A 17,341-nucleotide genomic window follows, 5' to 3' on the forward strand; every position below is an offset into this window, starting at 1 on the left:
CCATTCATGACTGTAAGTCCATGACAAAACAATGAAATCATATTTTATGTATCAGCCGCTGAAATAAAATATAGCCAAGCATTCACGTGGATAGTTCAAACAAAAACACAGTTTATTAAACTGGTTATTTGAAAGATGTTCTCAACACAGTCTGAACTCTCTCAGGCAGCTTTCTTTTCATTTCTTTAAGTAGTCTTCAGAAATAGCTCGTCAGGCTTCATGAAGGACACTCAAAGCTCTTCTTTGGATGTTGGCTGTGTTTTTGTTCTGTTTTCTGTTAAAATGATCCCACACTGCTTCAATAATGTTGAGGTCCGGGCTCTGGGGAGGCCAGTCCATGACTGACAGTGTCATGGTGTCGTTTTTCTGTCTTTTACTGCACTGGCAGTGTGTTTGGTATCGCTGTCATACTGAAAAATGATGCCAATCAGACACGTTCCAGATGGAATTGCATGGTGGGCCAAAATCTGACCTCTGACAAATCCAATGTAGACATTGAGTGTTGCACTTCTCTCCTGAACTCCTCTGTATATGTTGACCATAATTTTAACCACAAATTTCACATTTGGATTCATTTTTCCATAAAACTTGTTGCAGTGGGTCTTATGGACCTTGTGTTTTTATATCCAGGTATGCTTTTACTGCATTGGCAGTGTGTTCGAGGTCATTGTTATGACTAATTACCTGAAAAGAATATAGAAATTGGAGGCTTCTTAAAACCTTTTGCACTATACTGCATATTATGTATAAATACAAAACCCATCCATCTTCTTCCGCTTATCTGGGGCCGGGTCCCGGGGGCAGCAGCCCTAAGCAGAGAAGCCCAGACCTCCCTCTCCCAAGCAACCTCCTCCAGCTTGTCTGGGGGAGCACCAAGGCATTCCCAGGCCAGCCGAGAGATATAATCTCTGCAGCCCAGAACCCCTCACCCAGGAACCACCTCAACTGGTTCCTTTCAATGTGGAGGAGCAGCAGCTCTACTCTGAGCCCCTCCTGGATGGCTGAACTCCTTACCCCATCCCTAAGGGAGAGCCCAGCCACCCTTCAGAGGAAGCCCATTTCCACTCAGAAAGCAGCGGCGGAAATACAAAACCCTGTAGGGTAAAAAAAAATAAAAAATCCTTACACACTCTTTAATTTAAAAATGATTTTATTTATTAATACAGTGGTATACTTAAAATTGTGTTGCAGAGGAGAAAAAAAAGTCAGCCACAAGTGAAGAGCTAATATCCAATAAAGCCGTGTTATATCTAAAAGTAAAACAGTACTGGTGTGCCATACGTAATATATTGTCTATTAGTACAAAAATACATTTAAGGGCACACAATATAGCATCCAGTATCAGAAATCAGTGAGAGGGACACTTTGAGAGCACACCCTTCCAAATGAAGATGTTTTAAATGCATCTGAGCCGCAAATACTTTCCTTAACCCTACGTGGACAAAGTAATAAAAATAGAAATAAAAAAAAAAAAGACGACCTTTTTGAGACCGTAAAATAGCGGCGGCAACATATCGGTAGAAAAGGTGTGATGTATTATTGTTAGGTTACAATTCAAAGGCTTGAAGGTATGCCCATAATACAAAGATAACCACTTTCACTTCCTTCTGCTTTTTTAAAACATGTTTTCTCTAAGTTTTATACAAAAAAGAAAGACATACAAAAAGTTCATTTACAACAAAAAAGAAACAAGGCAATATGCTAGCTTTATTTACAGCCACTTCTTCTCTGATGGTTTTTTGTTTTTAAGCAATGCATAGCAGATAAAAGAAGAGCATACCTTTATCTTTTATCGACTGTTTCTGCGTGTGCTAAACCCAAGTTTATTTATACAGAGGGTTCACAAAAAATGGCAAAACAAATGACATTATACCATAATTTATCATAACTTACTTTTTTTTCTTAATGAAAAGTGAATAATCTGCAGATAAGGCATCACTGCTTATTTGTGTGAGTGCAAAGAGTGCACAGAGAAAGGAAAGATATTAAGTAGATGTGAGGAAGGAACCGAGGAGGCTACTGGACCTGAGTAAAGAACATGCATAGATCTCCCTCAGGCTGGAAGGAGAGAGGTGGTGCTCAGTAAGAGAGGAAGCTACAAAAGGTAAGAAAAGGAAGAACAAAGTGAGAAGTGTAGGAAGAACGTCTCTAAAAGTGTGCTGTTGCTGCTGCTTGGGTTCATGTCCAGCTCATGTCTTGCCACCTCTTTAAACCAACTGTATCAAACCTTCAGTAAGATTCCTTCAATGTGGAAGGGAAAAAAAAACAAACAAACAAACAAAAAATCCAGTCCCCTGAACTGAAAAAACAACAAGATGTTGACTGGCGATCGAATTCGAGTCCAATTTCTTCTCTATTCTTCTATATATACTGTAGGCATATATAGCATAAATACATTGACACAGATTTTTCAAGCATGTATGCTGCCTCAAAAGCCATACATCCATCTATACTTTTGTAAAAAAAGAAAAAAGAAAAATTACATTAAACATTGCTCTCTATATAAGTGTCAATCGTCAGTGACGTTGGGCATGCATCATTTTACATCAAAACTTTGAAATTGAGTTTAAAGAACAGCTCGTAACGATCATTGGTGTCTCTCCTTCGTCCAGCACTGTCTGGGTCTTCTTCATACTCCATTATGCTGTGTGTTGGTTTGCTTGGAGTGCGTCTGTCAGTGTGTGTGTAGTGGTATATGTGTGTGTTTGCGTGCGTTTCCATCGTCTTCATTTCATCCGCCATTCTTCCACATTCAGTAACATCATACCTGCTGCTTCTTCTTTAAAAGTGGTCAATGAGCACAGAGACACAGTTGGCTCCCACCAGGTAGTTGGGGTCTCCGGTGAGAGACTTGTTCTGCCAGCTTTTTGGATCACCTGAGGACAGACAGATGGAGGGCAGGGGGGTTGATATTAGCTGCTTTTTTTAAAAAAATGTAAAAATTCACACCCAAACCTCTCTTTAACAGTCATGAACTCGGGCTTTCATTTTAAAAGAGCCCTGCCTGCACAAGTTAATGATATTCATGGTTTGTGAGCCACGTTACGTGAATGTTTAAAGCCCATATCCGAGGCGGAGGAGCGCGAGAGACTAGTAAAACCTCTTTGGTGTTTTTATTGAATGTCCCCAGCCTCTTGTTGACTGCAAATTAAACCTTGGTCACCGTGAGGTCTGAGTGTAATTGCAATTATAAACATGCGTATCTGTGCCAAGAGGAATCAATCAAAGGAGGCAGAGCGAGCTCAGCAGAGGTCCATCAATACACGACTGACCACAGTGCATGTCACAGTGTGTGTGCAGCCTCTTCACTGATACAGCCGTACTTTAAAAGAGAAACGCTCCACTTTAGATCTGTGTCAGACAGTCTGTGTCTGACATGAAAATACTAACTGGTGGACATCGCTCTCTATCCCCTGGTGTATACGTGGACTTGCTGCTGGCTAAACTAAACTTAGCCCAAAAAAGTAAGAAAATTTGTGTTTGGTCGATGATTTCTTTGTTGTAACGATGCTTCTTGGCGTTAAACTCTTACACCGTTGGAAAGCCGTTTTATTTCCCCTTAAATGTTGACTCGTTTCTAAGGAAAATGCTTTTGTTGGTTGAGCAGCAGAGTTGAGTGGTGCAGTGTTGTCGTTTACTGTAGTCTGAAGAAACAAGACATGTTGTCAATTAACAAACAGGGACCTCGGCAGAATGTGGAAGAACTACAAATAGCCACGACAGCCTGGCTCCTCCTCCTCATGCTGGTCACCAAGTTGTGGTTGTGTTGGTCACAGAATAGGCTGTTTGGCATCGGCAGAGAAGATCTGGCAACCCAGACACTCAACTCTGCTGCTCAACCCACATTTTCCTTTCAAATGTGGCACTAATCAAGAGAAAATAAACAGGCTTTCCAACGGTATAAAATTCAATGCCAAGAAGCATCATTACAACAAAGAAATAATCGATCAAACACGAATTTCCGTACTTTTTGTGCCAAGTTTAGCTGTCATGTCACATAGTAGAAATTAGGTTTCAGGTGAGCACCGTGGAGCTTTCCACAATGATGTGAAAACAGCTTTCTAGTGTCAAACTGCACATTAATCTCCACAGTGATGGTCTTACAGCCAAAAGAAGCAGAAATGAGTAAAATCACATATTTTGTATAAAAGAAGGGGAGGGCTTAATCTAAAGACTCAGCACCAGGGAAGAGATTAAAGCGAAGATAACCACGTCTTCTGCTCGGGTAAATTAAAAGCTCCACTTATAACTCAGATGAAAGCCTTAATTGAAAGTTTTGTTTACTGTGGGCAGGCTGTGGCTCTGAAGGTATAGCGGGATGCAACTAATTCCCAGTGGTCAGTCCAGCACTTACATGGCCGCTTACTGTCACAGACGTGCGAGCTATAGTTCAAGCAGCTGTGTGTAAAGTGCTCTGAATAACAGCACCGACTGAGGCTCAGGTGTAGAGCTTATGTGTGCAGAGTCTACACCTGTTTGCCTTTTTTCTGAGAGCTGTTAACACGCCTCACCAACATTTTTCTTTCCTTTTTAGTCCAAACAGAACACAAAAACATTCATTTCGATGAACTCGTTGGCCGCTTGTCAGCTCTGCACTCGAGCTGACTGCTTATGTGCTCGACATAAGCACAAAACAAGCTTTCAATTCTGTCCTTCAGTCATCGCCATGTTCTTTCACACGTGCTTCACAGAGCGCCTGTAGCCTAGACACTAATAAAGTCTGTCTGCAAGTAATTCTTGATGTTCATGATAATTGCAATACATAAAATTTGATCCTACGGAAGGCAGAGAGCCAAAATGCCGACCTTTAAAACTTCAAATAAAAAACTGCATTTGAGTTATGAGTTCCGGGCTTTCGCCTCCTTCCTTTGATGCCAGTATGTGACCTTACAAGAATAGCCGCCAACTTTCTTCCAATGTGCAAGTCACAAATCTCATATCCAGTTGTCAGAAGCTATTCTGTGGCGGTGTTTGTATGATAAAGCAGTTAAAAAAAAAATCAGCTTTAAATTCCATAAAATAGAAAATATCAACTGAAAATGACACCTGAGAGCAGAAATCTGACATTTTACTTACAGATGACAAAAAAAAACCCTGTCAAAACAGTCGATTAAGTTTCTGTTAATCAGTCATTTCACCCTCACTGTATCCTTAATAAACATATATTAACAAATGCACTACAGGTGTATCCTAAAATGTGTGAAAGGAGGTCTGTTTTGTTTGTACGGGGCATAAGCTACAAAGAAAACAGTTACTTATCAAAGTACAGCATCGTAGCTTCATCTCACTCTCCGGTCACTGATGGGATCAACCCTTCAAATATACTATAATGCCAGACTTCTGCTTTTTATTAGAAACAACAAACAAATTCTCCTACAGAGCAAAACTGCATCACACTGGCTGTAATGTAAGTATTTAAACAGAGCAGAGATAAAGGAGGACGCAACAAGAAGCAGAGACTTGCAAATGGGTGAAAAAAATGAAAAAGAAAAAAGAGAGAAGCACAAAGCAAAGTGCGAAGAAAACCACAGAAGGGTACAGGAGGAGGCTGGAGAGTGGCCTTGCTTTACAATAAGAGGATTACGACGCAGCCCGATAATCCGCCCACAATTCAGCAGGACAACAGAGTGAGCTGACATCTCATTCAGCCTTCCATGTCTCATCCTTAAAATGAGGCTAATTAACAGCTAATCCTGACCACTGCCAAAATGACCACTGTTTTTGAAGATGGGATATGGGAAGGACAGTATGAAGAAAAGGCTCATTTAGCTGCTTCCCTCATATGTGTTCAGCTCTTATTTTTCTTTGTATGCAGAGCTTTAACCTGGGTTCGAACTTTGGGTCTTTCTTGGTTACTTTGCTCAGTTACGTTATAGATTAAATGAAAACCAGTTTGAAGTGGTTTGTTTTTATTTGTCTACAGTACAGTATAAATATAGAATTCTGTATTCAGAAATAATCTTCTTTGTGGTTTTACTTGTACTTTGACACTGTAGTGTATATCCTGCTTTATATAACTCAAATACAAAAAGATAAGGACCTGCAGCGACATATTTGAACTAAACTAAGTCCTGCGTCACACTGCAGGCCCTCTAACTCTGCAGTCTGCATATGTTTAACTTGTAATTGTAGCCAAATTTATTGGAGCTATGTAGCAGAGTGACACTAGCTATAAACTGATAAGAGTGCTGAACTCTGACAGTCTGTAGGATGGATGCTGCTACCTCTCCTCCTGCAGCCAATTTAGAGCTGTGAGTGTATTTGCATCCTTCTGCTTTCCTCTCTTTTCCCTGATCCATTTCAACAACCGGACTCTGAAGTAAGTCTGGAAGAATTCTTAGCATGAAAACTCAATTTCTCACCACCTGAAAGCTGCCTTCAAATAGGAACACTTTGAAAAATGAAAGCTAAATTTAGAAAGCTACAGCCTGACATCATAGCAACATGTCTCTGTGTGGTCTTTTTGATTTTTATGCAGGATAATGACAGAAATTATCGTTTATGACAGCGTCCCAGTTTCTAGAAGATCTGTGAAAGCTGTTTGTTCTTCAGGTCAGGATTGGGTGGCTATGTGAAAAATATGAATCTGAGCACAGAAGCATGCATTACAGAGTAATTACACCTGATGAAGTTCAATTATAGTACGGCCAAGAATCCAGTGCATGCATGTTAAATGGAAAAGAAAAAATGAGCAGGTTGTTACGATAATTGAAGGGAAGCAAGAGGGAAATGCTGAAGTTTCAGCATGTGAAATGAATAAACCAGTGGCACAGTGTAAGAGACTGTGGGTTAGTCAGTAAAAATAATGAAAATGAATCGACTTGAAGCCAGAATTATGAAATAAGGCAGATTTTCCCCCCTACATTGATTCTCAAACATCGTGTCATACATCATCTGGTTGATTCTCTTTGAGAGTTGGATGTTTGATAAAGAGAAGAATCAAAACTAGGGGTAAAAGCTGATTAAAAACAGTGACCCCAAAACCCTCAGTTTGTCACACAGCCAGCCCAAACGACCCCGGAAGAACAGAGAGAGCACAGCATACCCGACGAGGAGTCGGAGGATTTTAGAGCAAAAGACCAACCATCAGGGGTCATTGACGCACAGTGAGGTAAGCGTAGCTCCACAGGCTTCAGGAACTTTAGGCCGTGAGGTCCACACATCACCAGAGGGCTGAGCAGAGTCTCTCCTGCAAATACAAACACACAGCAGGGTTAAACATTCTGTTACAAACCCACACGGGTATAAAATGTCCTTTTAGCCTAAAGCTTTCGTTGGCTTTTCACTTCTAGGCATATGAGATTATTTGGATTGGGTTTCATGACAATCTATATAATACAACAATTTATTGAATCATCATTTTGTTTTGAGATGAAACTGAACTAATAAATGCTCATTTACGTATTTCATCCACCATTCAATCCATTCAATCAATGCAACACCCAAGCAACAGCATCAAATACAGAATCAGAGTCTTTTAATGATCCTGGCCCATCAGCTGAATGCTGCATTTGTGGCGATCCAAACGGGAAAGCTGCAGAGTGCCATCTGGTGGACAAACTGTGCACAATCAGCACTCATAACATGGTTGAAGGGGGTTTCTCCCGTCTCTTCTTTACTTTTAACTAAATGCCAATACTGACAGATCGACAAAATAGTCACCAATAATATCAACCTGCCAATAAATTGGTAAGACTCTAACAATGTGGATCATAATGGCTGCAACAAAGGGATAAAAATCTTTGTGACAGCAGGAGAACCAGCTGTAGACATTTTCAGCAGTCTTCCTTTTTCACATGTAGCATCGGCAGAAAATGGTGGTTTTTATAGTATACTAGTTCTAATAACATGTTTTATTCCAACTTCATTCGCTACTGTAACAGCACCAGCATCACTACTTTTTAAAACAAAACTGATTACAATATTTGGCTCTGATTATTCTCTACCAGCTCCTGAGGGAATTATCTGTCTGCTTAGCTGCTGAATTCTTCTGTACGTTCACCACCAAGTCACCGTCTGCCAGCAGTTTGATGCTGAGCAGGTAGTGTGTTTAGAAATGGTTCACTAAAAACAGCTGCCTGCTGAGTGAAGTCTCACTGTAAACCTAAAAGCAGCTGCAGTTTCAGATTCTCTGAATGTGCATCACTAAAAGTGAACCATTCTACGCTGTCACATATTTCCACATAATGGTCACACTGATCTAAGAATATAAAGTCTGCCTCTACCATCCAGTCAACCTGCACAGCTTACATCCATTTCTGTCCAGATTCATATAAATAATGGAGTGAAGACCTTGAGGCAATTTAATAAAACTAAGGTATCTATTGATTTGTGTGGTTATAGTGAATTACTGTGTTACAAGGACTGATCTAGAGCTTCATTACATGGTGGAATAGGATCATCTTAAGCTCAAAAAGCTGTGATAGACTCCAGAGGAATGAAAGTTTCACCTCTTCATTTTTTTCATCATCGGGGGGGAAATAAAGAAACTACCCTAACATTCAATTCCATAACAAACTGGACTGGACTCATAACAGCCTCATCAGGGAGAGACAGAACAGACTGTTCTTTCAGAGGATACTCAGAATCACTCCTTTTGTTATGGCGTTGATCAGTAAGATGGATATATGGCCGTACATATGGACAGCAGAAGAACAAAAACAAACCCTGTTTTCTTTCTTCCTCCATTTTTTTAACATCTTACCTTTCTCCTTGTCGAGTGGCGGCAGGATGCTGTTGTCTCGACAGACCTTGAAGTAAATCTCTTGCTCCACGCCGTCGGGGATGGCACCCTGTGGGATAATGATGCTGACACCTGTCTCGATGGAGCTCAGAACGCCACCGTTAGAGTTGAAGATGCCACGAGCTGTTGCCACCACAGTGTGACCTTCATCTTCATCTTCATCATCCTCTAGGGCACTGGGGCTGGGAGACAAACGCCTTTAGTGTCACACTGTTATATTTAATAATAAACCTTTACCTTTAAATCTACTCAGACATAGCTTCCTACCTCACAGGGATGGCCTTGGGCACGGCGTTTACGTTGTTCTGCTGGTATTTGGATCGGGGGTCCGTTGTGCGTGTGAAAGTGTCCAGGCCACTGTCTTGGTCTGCGTTCTGGGGCTGTGGGGGTACCTGAGGCTTTACCGGACTCGAGCTCCGTCCCTGTTACAGATGCAAGAGGTTTAAATTAGAGATGGCACGATACCACTTTTTTATGTCCGATACCGATACCGATATCATAAATTTGGATATCTGCCGATACCGATATGAATCCGATATTGTGTTTTTTAATCAATAAAACTGTTTTTTTTAATATCTTGCTGCATTTTGTATAAGTTCATACTCAAGTTTAAATAAACAACAACACTAAAGCTATTCTGTTATACCTGTGTGTAAAAAATACACTGCACCCAAAATATTTCATGGTTCAGCAACACTGATCAATCTAATAAACCTTACCTAACTTAAAACCTAACTTAAACCTGCTCCATCCTCCCTATTCTGGTATTTTAAAGAGTACTTAGCAGAAATATTAAGCAACCTAACTAATAGGGTTGCAAACTCCCAGCAAAAAAAAAAAATAGGGAACCACCCACCCTCTACCTCATGATGCTTAATCGATGTAATCAACTTTAATTTGATGCAGGGTGAAAAAAATGCACAGAAACAAATTATTTTTCAAGAATAATTAAATAGATTCAAAATCTTTCTTCTACAGAATTGCAGAATTCACAGACGGTACCTTCCCAAAGGAAAAAGTACTATAGCTTACTAGGGTATATAGACTTAAGAGTTACTATATATAGTAATGGACTTCTATACATTTTACATCAGATTAAAACTTTTGGTGTAAGATTCAGATAATTATTTATTAAAAGCTACATATTTTAAATGAGAATAAGAAAGAAAAGTATGTCTTTGTGCCCCCTTTTCCCTGTTAATGCCCTGTCGGCCCCCCTGGCTAAACTTTGCTAGATCCGCCCCTGCACAGTTATCAGCCATCAGCTACGTAGAAAAGGATCCTGGTGTAGAAAGTAATATTAAATAAATTCTAACAACAGCTTATCAAGCTTAAACGTGCTGCTGTTGTTGAGCCGCTGGTTTCCTCTATCTGGTGAGAAGTGGGCCAAAAACAAAGAAGAGAGACGGACTCCCGACAGAAAAGCCGATCAGCTGATCGTTAAGCAGTTTCACGATTGAAGTAGCGGCAGGAAGGTGAGGGAGAGAGAGAGAGAGAGGCAGTCGCTCCATATATCGGTTGTTAAGCTTAACATGGGAATGCTTTACAAACATTCAGAGATGAACTTACACACTTGCTTTACTTCTCTCTGGGATCACTTCCTCAGAGATGAAATGCTGGTTGAGGCTACAAATACACACAGCCGCTCTATCACATGAGGCATACTGCTGCAACGTGCTACGGTTATGAGCCGAGTTACGCCGTGTTGCAAGTTTTGTGAGATGCTTTTTTTGATATTTAATGGATCGGAGTACATTTTTTATTTTTCACCGATATCCGATCCAGTAATTTAGGTCAGTATCGGACCGATACCGATACGTAATATCGGATCGGTCCATCTCTAGTTTAAATGAGACACTTTATTCATTTAAGCATTTTAGTAATGTCAGCATATGCCACCAACATTTCAGAAAAACCTGTTGGTCAATATATTGAAAAGATTTTAAAAAACACTGGAGACTTTTCTTTATGTTTTAAAAACTGCATTACCCTGTTCGTGATTTTAATGTGACACGAAGGCAGACAGCCGAGGTTACATTAAGAGCGCCATCCGGTTATTTGACTTTGATTCAAACACACATTGATTTTAAAGCTTGCAACCTCCCTTGCACCATCATATATTTGACTCTGTGAGACCTCGGGCCAAAATCGGTTTACCTTGGGAGCACTCTCAGGCTTGTCATTGGACAGGAGGTTGTGGTTGAATTTAGGACTGTCGAACTTGCGCGAAAAAGGCTTGGCAGAGGAGGTGTAGGGCTTGGGCGCAAAGCGGTTGTAGGTGGATGTGGGCAAACCCCCGGTGCTAGTGACCGTCTTTGGAGGCTGTTCACTGGTGCCATTGACTGGAGACTTCTCAGGGAAGCTCTTGTGAGGAAGAAAGTTGGTCTGGACCGTGTCCTCTCGAGCAGGAGGTTTGGCTGTGGAAGAGCAACGCACATCAGTCAAAGAGCTCTACAGTACAGTACACAAGTGTATTTCCCCTTTGATCACGATCTTATATGAGATAAAAATCCTGACTACAGTCAATTTTACCATCAGGTGAGGGCTTGGGCAGCGTGGCCGGTGGCACAGCTGGTGTCACTTGGGGAACTGGTTCATATTTTTTCTCCAGTGGGCTTGGTTTCTCCACCGAGTCCATCCTACATCACAAAATCAAAAGCATAAGTTAGATAGAAATATAAAAAACATTAAGGAAAAGAAAAGAAAGACACTTGAATACCCAAAATGTGTATAATGGAAAAAAAAAAAAATCTCACTTGTTTTACACAAATATGGAAATAATAGGGAAAGTGAGAATCACCTGGGGAAGCTGTGGCTGGACTGTGCTTGTGGTTGTGGTTTATTGGAGCCAGTCTGCAGTCTGTCAAAGTAAGACAACTGTTTCCTGTAGTAGTCCTCATCCTCATCAGGGTCATAATGGTTGGAGCGCACGATGTCATCGGATCCCTTGGACTGAGGCTTCTGAGGCTCTGGCCCTCTGCTGGTGTAACAACACAGTCGAGAAGGTAAAACACATGGCAGAAGATGAAAAGGAGTTTACAATACAGAGCCAAAATTAAACTGTGAAACATTTTGAACAGCAACTATAGGCTTACCTAAAGGTCTTCTCTTGATCCAGGTTGCTCAGAGAATTTGCTTTAGGGATTACTCCACCAGCTTTCAAGGGCAAATCGGCTGCCTGAAGCGGGAGAAGCAATGAAATTTATCAGAGGGATAAAACAAATGTTTTCTTCTTCTAAGCTGCTAATTTCCTAAAAGTTGAAAGTAACTTGAAGAATTGTAAACTTGTATCCTGCCAGTTTACCTTATTCCCAAATGAATCCCCGGCATCTCTGGCTCGGTCCATGGACACAGAGCGTTTGTTCTCAAACATTTTGACCCTCGTCAGTACTGACTGAGGCCGCATGGCTGGATCCTCCTCCTGCTGCTCATCTCTTGCAGGTGCAGCTTTTGGAACATCAGCAGGTGAAGGTGAGGGCGTCTCGACTTTATGAAGGCTGGGGCTGGATTCAGAGTTCACGGGAGCAGGATCGTACTGCTGAGGTTTGTAACCTTTCTGCTGCAATGCTGGTCCCTGGTTATAGGCGGGTCGCTGGGCAGCGGGTTCTGGTGAGCGGGCAGCTGAGGGGTATGTGCTCAGGTGAGAATTTGGGTCATAGTGCAATTCAGACGGCTGAGGGGGAGGCGGAAGATCATCGTAACGGACAGGTGCTGAAACTGTCGGTTTGCCGTAGCGAGGCCGTCCGTCAAATCCCTGCTGAGGTGGCGGCTCGTCGTAGCGCAGGGGAGGGGTGTAATGAGAGTCGGGGCCCTCACCATAAGGAGGACGGGGATCGTAGGCCTGGGTGTTGGCAGTGGAGAACGGCTGGTTGTAGGGGTTCCACGGTTGCTGGTCGTAGTGAGGCACGCTGTTCTCATAGCTCTCATAGTTACGGTACTTTGGTTCCTGGTAGCCACCGCCGACACCACTGCTGCTGACGTCATACCGGCTGGGTGGGTGATCGTAATCTCTGTATGGCTGCTCGTCGGGGTGATACCCCTGCTGAGGGTTGTACGTCACAGGCTTCATGCCGTGACCACCTCTGCCTATGTTGTCTGTGCTGTACGGATCCTTCTGAAACATCTACCGAAGAAATACACAACAAAGAAAGGAGGTTAACAACCTCACAGGTTCCACTAACATATACTGCAAAGATGTGAATTATGTGATATGGAAAACTGGACACACGCAGACTAAAGAAAAAACAAATCTGCAAAATGAATTGCAGAAGACGAAACGAGAAGGGAAAGACCTGAAATAGAGAAACTGAGAGGGAGGGGTTACTAGTCAGATAATATATTAGATTTAACAGAAATTGCAGCACAGCCAAAAACTCCAGCTTAAAAAAAAAAAAAAAAAAAAAAAAAAAATCACAATGTACCACAGAAACTCCAAACTAAACAGAGTTTAAATAAAAAAAGAATAAAGTTTTTGAAATATGCAACAAAACAATGGGATTCATTTGTCTCGCCTTTACTAAAAGAATTAGAATAAAATTACAAAATTAAGTGCGTAAAACTGCGCTATTAAAACGCCTTCCACTAATTATAAAAATAATTTCTGGTTGCTTCAGGCATGACGCGCCGATCTGTGGTAAACAAACGGGAACGAAAAAAATGTCACCCACTGTCTTGGTGCAGTCGCAAAACAACATAAACGCACAGTATTTAAGGACCGAAGCACATACTCCTTTTACAGAAGCACATTTAAAAACCCTGATATTTAAGAAGTAACCATTAATTCTCCATCCACATCTAAACACTGTTTCTGTTAAAGGTTATCATGGCCAAATGTTTTGTCCCCGTAGCTACATGCGGGACAGGAGGAAGATAAAACTGCAGGAAAATGAATGGCTACTTTTACAAAGAAACAATCCATTCAGTCTGCACTGATAAACACAGCCCAAAGAGATCTGCTGCTATTGGTTAACAGAGGCAAACGCACTTCAGCCATGCAAAGAATAAGCAACAGTCAGAGATGCAGGATATCCACTGCTCTTCTACATGTAGGCCTATCAGCGCAGCCATCACCCTTCAAGCCCACTGTTGTTTACCAGCATCTGCACACACACATTTGCACCCCCACCCCACACACACACACACACACATATCTGTCTCTTCTGGGCAGCACTGTGGTCAGCAGACATGCAGGGCAGAAGGAAAGAGAGAAGCGTGGCAGCAAGAGGAAGATAGGAGGACAGGCAGCAGTAGCAGCAGCACAGAAGTTCAGCCAGGTCAGACCGAGCTGAGCCGAGCCGAGCCGGGCCGGGTCACGGAGCATCCAGTGACGATCAGATGGATACCTTTGGTTCTGAACTGCCCAGTCCAGACTGTAGAGGTTCTGGCGAGATGCTCTGAGGTGCTACCTCAGGTGCGGGCCTCCTAAGTGAGCCAGCCTCTGGGATGGGGCTTGACTGGCTGTAGGGAGGTGCAGGAGACTCAGAGCTCAGAGCCCCTACAGTTTTTACAGTAACGTCGACAGCAGGGGGCATTGTCTCAGCCTTGGGCTCAGGCTGCTGGGAGATGCTAGGGACAGCAGCGGCCTCTGCTTTCTGTGAAGTGGTTCAGAAATGTTTAATAACATGCGCTGACACACTGTGGTGAAGTACAAGTGTTTCTACCTTCTCAGCCCCCCCTACAGTGGTCTGCTCTTTGTTTACCCCTACAGTTTACATTGATACAAACAGCCTATCACTCGCCGCCGCATTTAACAGTAGCTACAGATCAACCAATAGCAAATGAGGGTTAGGAATTAGCAGCAGGACAAGTTTTCAAGGTTAGGTGATACTAACTCGAGTTTAATTCTATGGTTACAATACAGTAAGTTGTTTTCTCCCTTTTCATGTTCATTAACACATCATGAGACGACAAATGCTTAGACTGTAATATCACAACTACCAATAGAGTAGTGATAAATACATTTCACAGGTACACTGGATTAACACTGGCATTTCCAACATGCACATAATACTTTCTGGTGTCATATTGTCACAGTCCCAATCATAGGTAGAACAAAGGCAGGAAGTGCACATAGGTGAATACTGATACAGACACTTAGACAGACAGAAGTGGGTTTTTTTTGGTTCTTTTTTTCCCTCTCTCGGTGACATTAGGAATAGTCACACTAATAAGACAGCTTGTGGTAATACAGAGTGCAAGAGTAATAATAAAGATATGAAGTCTTCTCCTCTTCAAAATTAAAAAAAAAAAACACACGCCCACAAACATCAGTCAAACACACACATAGAGGCAAATAGGTAAATAAATACTATAATAAATAAAGATATATATTTCTTTATAGTTGTATATATATATATATATATATATATATATATATATATATGTATTATGATAAATACCTGACCACAAAAGTTTTCACTTTCCCGTTGATATTGTTTTATAACAGTTAATAGATTAACTGCAAATACAAAAAAGTGACTTCAATAGCGCCTCCAGAAAACCCTTCTAACGCACACCGCGTCCTCCAGACAACAGGGGAGACGTACAGGTCTCAGAAACGCTACCTGCTGCGGCGCTGGTGCCTTGAAACCAGCCGGGTCGATGCGGTTCAGGGGGTCCGGCTGCACTGTGTGCGGGTAGCTGACATAGCCAGGGGGCTCTTGGATGACAGGCGGGTCCTCACGGACAGGCTCAGAGGACCGCGTGATGGCAGGCTCCGTGGGTGGACCCACGTCATCGTTCAGCGTTTCATCCAGCTCCTGGTCGGTGTAGGCTCCTCCCTCTGTGTCCGTGTCCTCGTAATCGGAGGTGTGGCGGCTGTCGGTGCTGTACATGGAATACTCACTGCCTGGCGCCGACAGGTAGGAAAGGCGGTCGTCATGGATGTCCAGGTCATCGTCGCCAACTCCATCAGCCTGTGAAATAAAGAATACAATGAGAAGGGGACTGAGATAAGAGAAATATCGTTAATATTGTGTATGTGTGCGCATGTCTTACCTTGCCCTCTGAAACCCACACCAGCTGGTTCTGCTGCTGATGGATGATTTCTTTCAGTGCTCCAAACCAACCATCGTTCATGTTGTTCAAGTTAATGGTTGCTGAAGGCAGAAAGAGGGAAGGGCAAACATGAAACTCACAATAAAACAAAAAAAACATTTGTACCACTTATTTCTAGAAATTAAGTTTTGCACGCTGGAGCAATATGACTCTGGACTAAAAACTAAATGACAGTCATTTTCTCCACTGGTGACCCAGTATGTATGCTGTTACAGATCGATAACCAGATAAACATCCTGATTTTAAAAGGGGCACAGTTGCACGATAATGTTAAGAAAGATGATTTATGAAAAGAATGTGTGTTTAAGCCTGAATGGAAGCTGATGGCAATGCTCTCTCGGCCCGCTCGGTTTATCTTCAACAGATGCTCCTCAAACATGGTTAGAGCACATCCTTTGACAGGGAGACTGCACGCTGAGAAAGAGGCCTGGGGGCACACTCGTGAGGACTTTAACAGAACAGGGTCAGGCACAACAAGTGCGCTGCTGCGACAGCAGCCGGCACTGTAGCGCTCACTTGTCAACTGTGTGAAATTCGTCGTTGCTCCCTGTGAAATCTCCCACTTAAACCCTCCACCCCTCCCGCCCTGTGGATGAACCCTTTTATTCCTTCCACTGGACTCACTGGTGAAGAGGTGGTGGTTGTTCTTTCTTAACTTGAGGGCTCGATCATAAAGCTTTCTCGCGCTCTTCCTAGACTCGGGGCAGAGCCGTGTCCTCATGTTCTTGATGCCCTGCTTGGTGTCCGGGTTGAGAAACACCACAATTGGATACCACTGAGCGTAGTTCAGTCGGTCCACTGCATTCGGGGTTATATCCAGCACTGCATGCTTGTCCTTCAGGTACAGACAAGAAATAAAAACAAAAAACACGCTTTATAAATGTGATTATTTGCCATTTAACAAGGACCGAGTCTCCATAAAGTAGAATTTTGTGAACCACATGGTAATCTTTGCCGCTATTCACATACAGGCAATCTTGAGCTTAGCACATTACTTTGGGTGATGTATAGTTTCCTTGAGTGAACACCAGATGGCAGCAGTGAGCTGCGCATGTTATTGGCTTTCCTTTCAATGTTTTTAAAAATCACCAAAACAAATGGGCCACAAAGACATTTTCTATCCATAATCCTCCATAATTTCAAATCAGTACATGTGTATATTTCATTTCAACTCACTCGATCAATGATCTGCTTAATGGTGTGCAGGCGGATGATGCCAGAGCTCTTCTGGTCTGTTCCTGCATCCCTGGGTTCACTCTCTTTGGAAGACAAATGGACAGAGTCACTGCATCACGTCAACAAAAGAGACCGACAACAAGAAACACAGGCTGTGCCCAATTAGACATCTTTGTAGCGTGCAGTTGTCGACTCCCATAAATAGAGCAGTTAAATACAGAATGACGATCTTCGCACAGGAGAGGACAAGTGTACGTTTATACAAACAGCTACGTAATAAAACACAAAATGAGGACAGCAGCCAACTCATGCAACGGTCATTACGGATTTTTGGGGAGGTTCAGGGAATGAAATCCAGCGTTAAAA

General features: G+C 42.3%; 1 protein-coding gene across 8 annotated transcripts in view; it reads right to left on the minus strand.

Moving 5' to 3' along the window:
* Positions 1 to 1,132: 1,132 nt before the first annotated feature.
* tjp1a (tight junction protein 1a) overlaps positions 1,133 to 17,341 on the minus strand; it is a 111,406-nt gene continuing 95,197 nt past the window's right edge. For 4 of the 8 annotated variants that reach the window (XM_039610082.1, XM_039610098.1, XM_039610112.1 and 1 more), the window contains 14 exons: positions 16,976 to 17,058; positions 16,424 to 16,634; positions 15,740 to 15,840; positions 15,307 to 15,657; positions 14,086 to 14,334; positions 12,048 to 12,866; positions 11,839 to 11,921; positions 11,544 to 11,723; positions 11,276 to 11,382; positions 10,901 to 11,160; positions 9,011 to 9,165; positions 8,705 to 8,925; positions 7,046 to 7,189; positions 1,133 to 2,876 (listed from right to left, as the gene is read on the minus strand). In XM_039610082.1, coding sequence (XP_039466016.1) covers positions 2,782 to 2,876; positions 7,046 to 7,189; positions 8,705 to 8,925; positions 9,011 to 9,165; positions 10,901 to 11,160; positions 11,276 to 11,382; positions 11,544 to 11,723; positions 11,839 to 11,921; positions 12,048 to 12,866; positions 14,086 to 14,334; positions 15,307 to 15,657; positions 15,740 to 15,840; positions 16,424 to 16,634; positions 16,976 to 17,058 — 3,059 coding nt within the window. In that variant the 3' untranslated portion in view covers positions 1,133 to 2,781. The remainder of the gene's footprint in view (positions 2,877 to 7,045; positions 7,190 to 8,704; positions 8,926 to 9,010; positions 9,166 to 10,900; positions 11,161 to 11,275; positions 11,383 to 11,543; positions 11,724 to 11,838; positions 11,922 to 12,047; positions 12,867 to 14,085; positions 14,335 to 15,306; positions 15,658 to 15,739; positions 15,841 to 16,423; positions 16,635 to 16,975; positions 17,059 to 17,341) is intronic. The other 4 variants (XM_039610087.1, XM_039610116.1, XM_039610097.1 and 1 more) reach the window with 4 other exon arrangements.

The sequence above is a fragment of the Oreochromis aureus genome, linkage group 1 (genome assembly GCF_013358895.1).
Source record: "Oreochromis aureus strain Israel breed Guangdong linkage group 1, ZZ_aureus, whole genome shotgun sequence".
In the NCBI taxonomy this organism is placed as follows: Eukaryota; Metazoa; Chordata; class Actinopteri; order Cichliformes; family Cichlidae; genus Oreochromis; species Oreochromis aureus.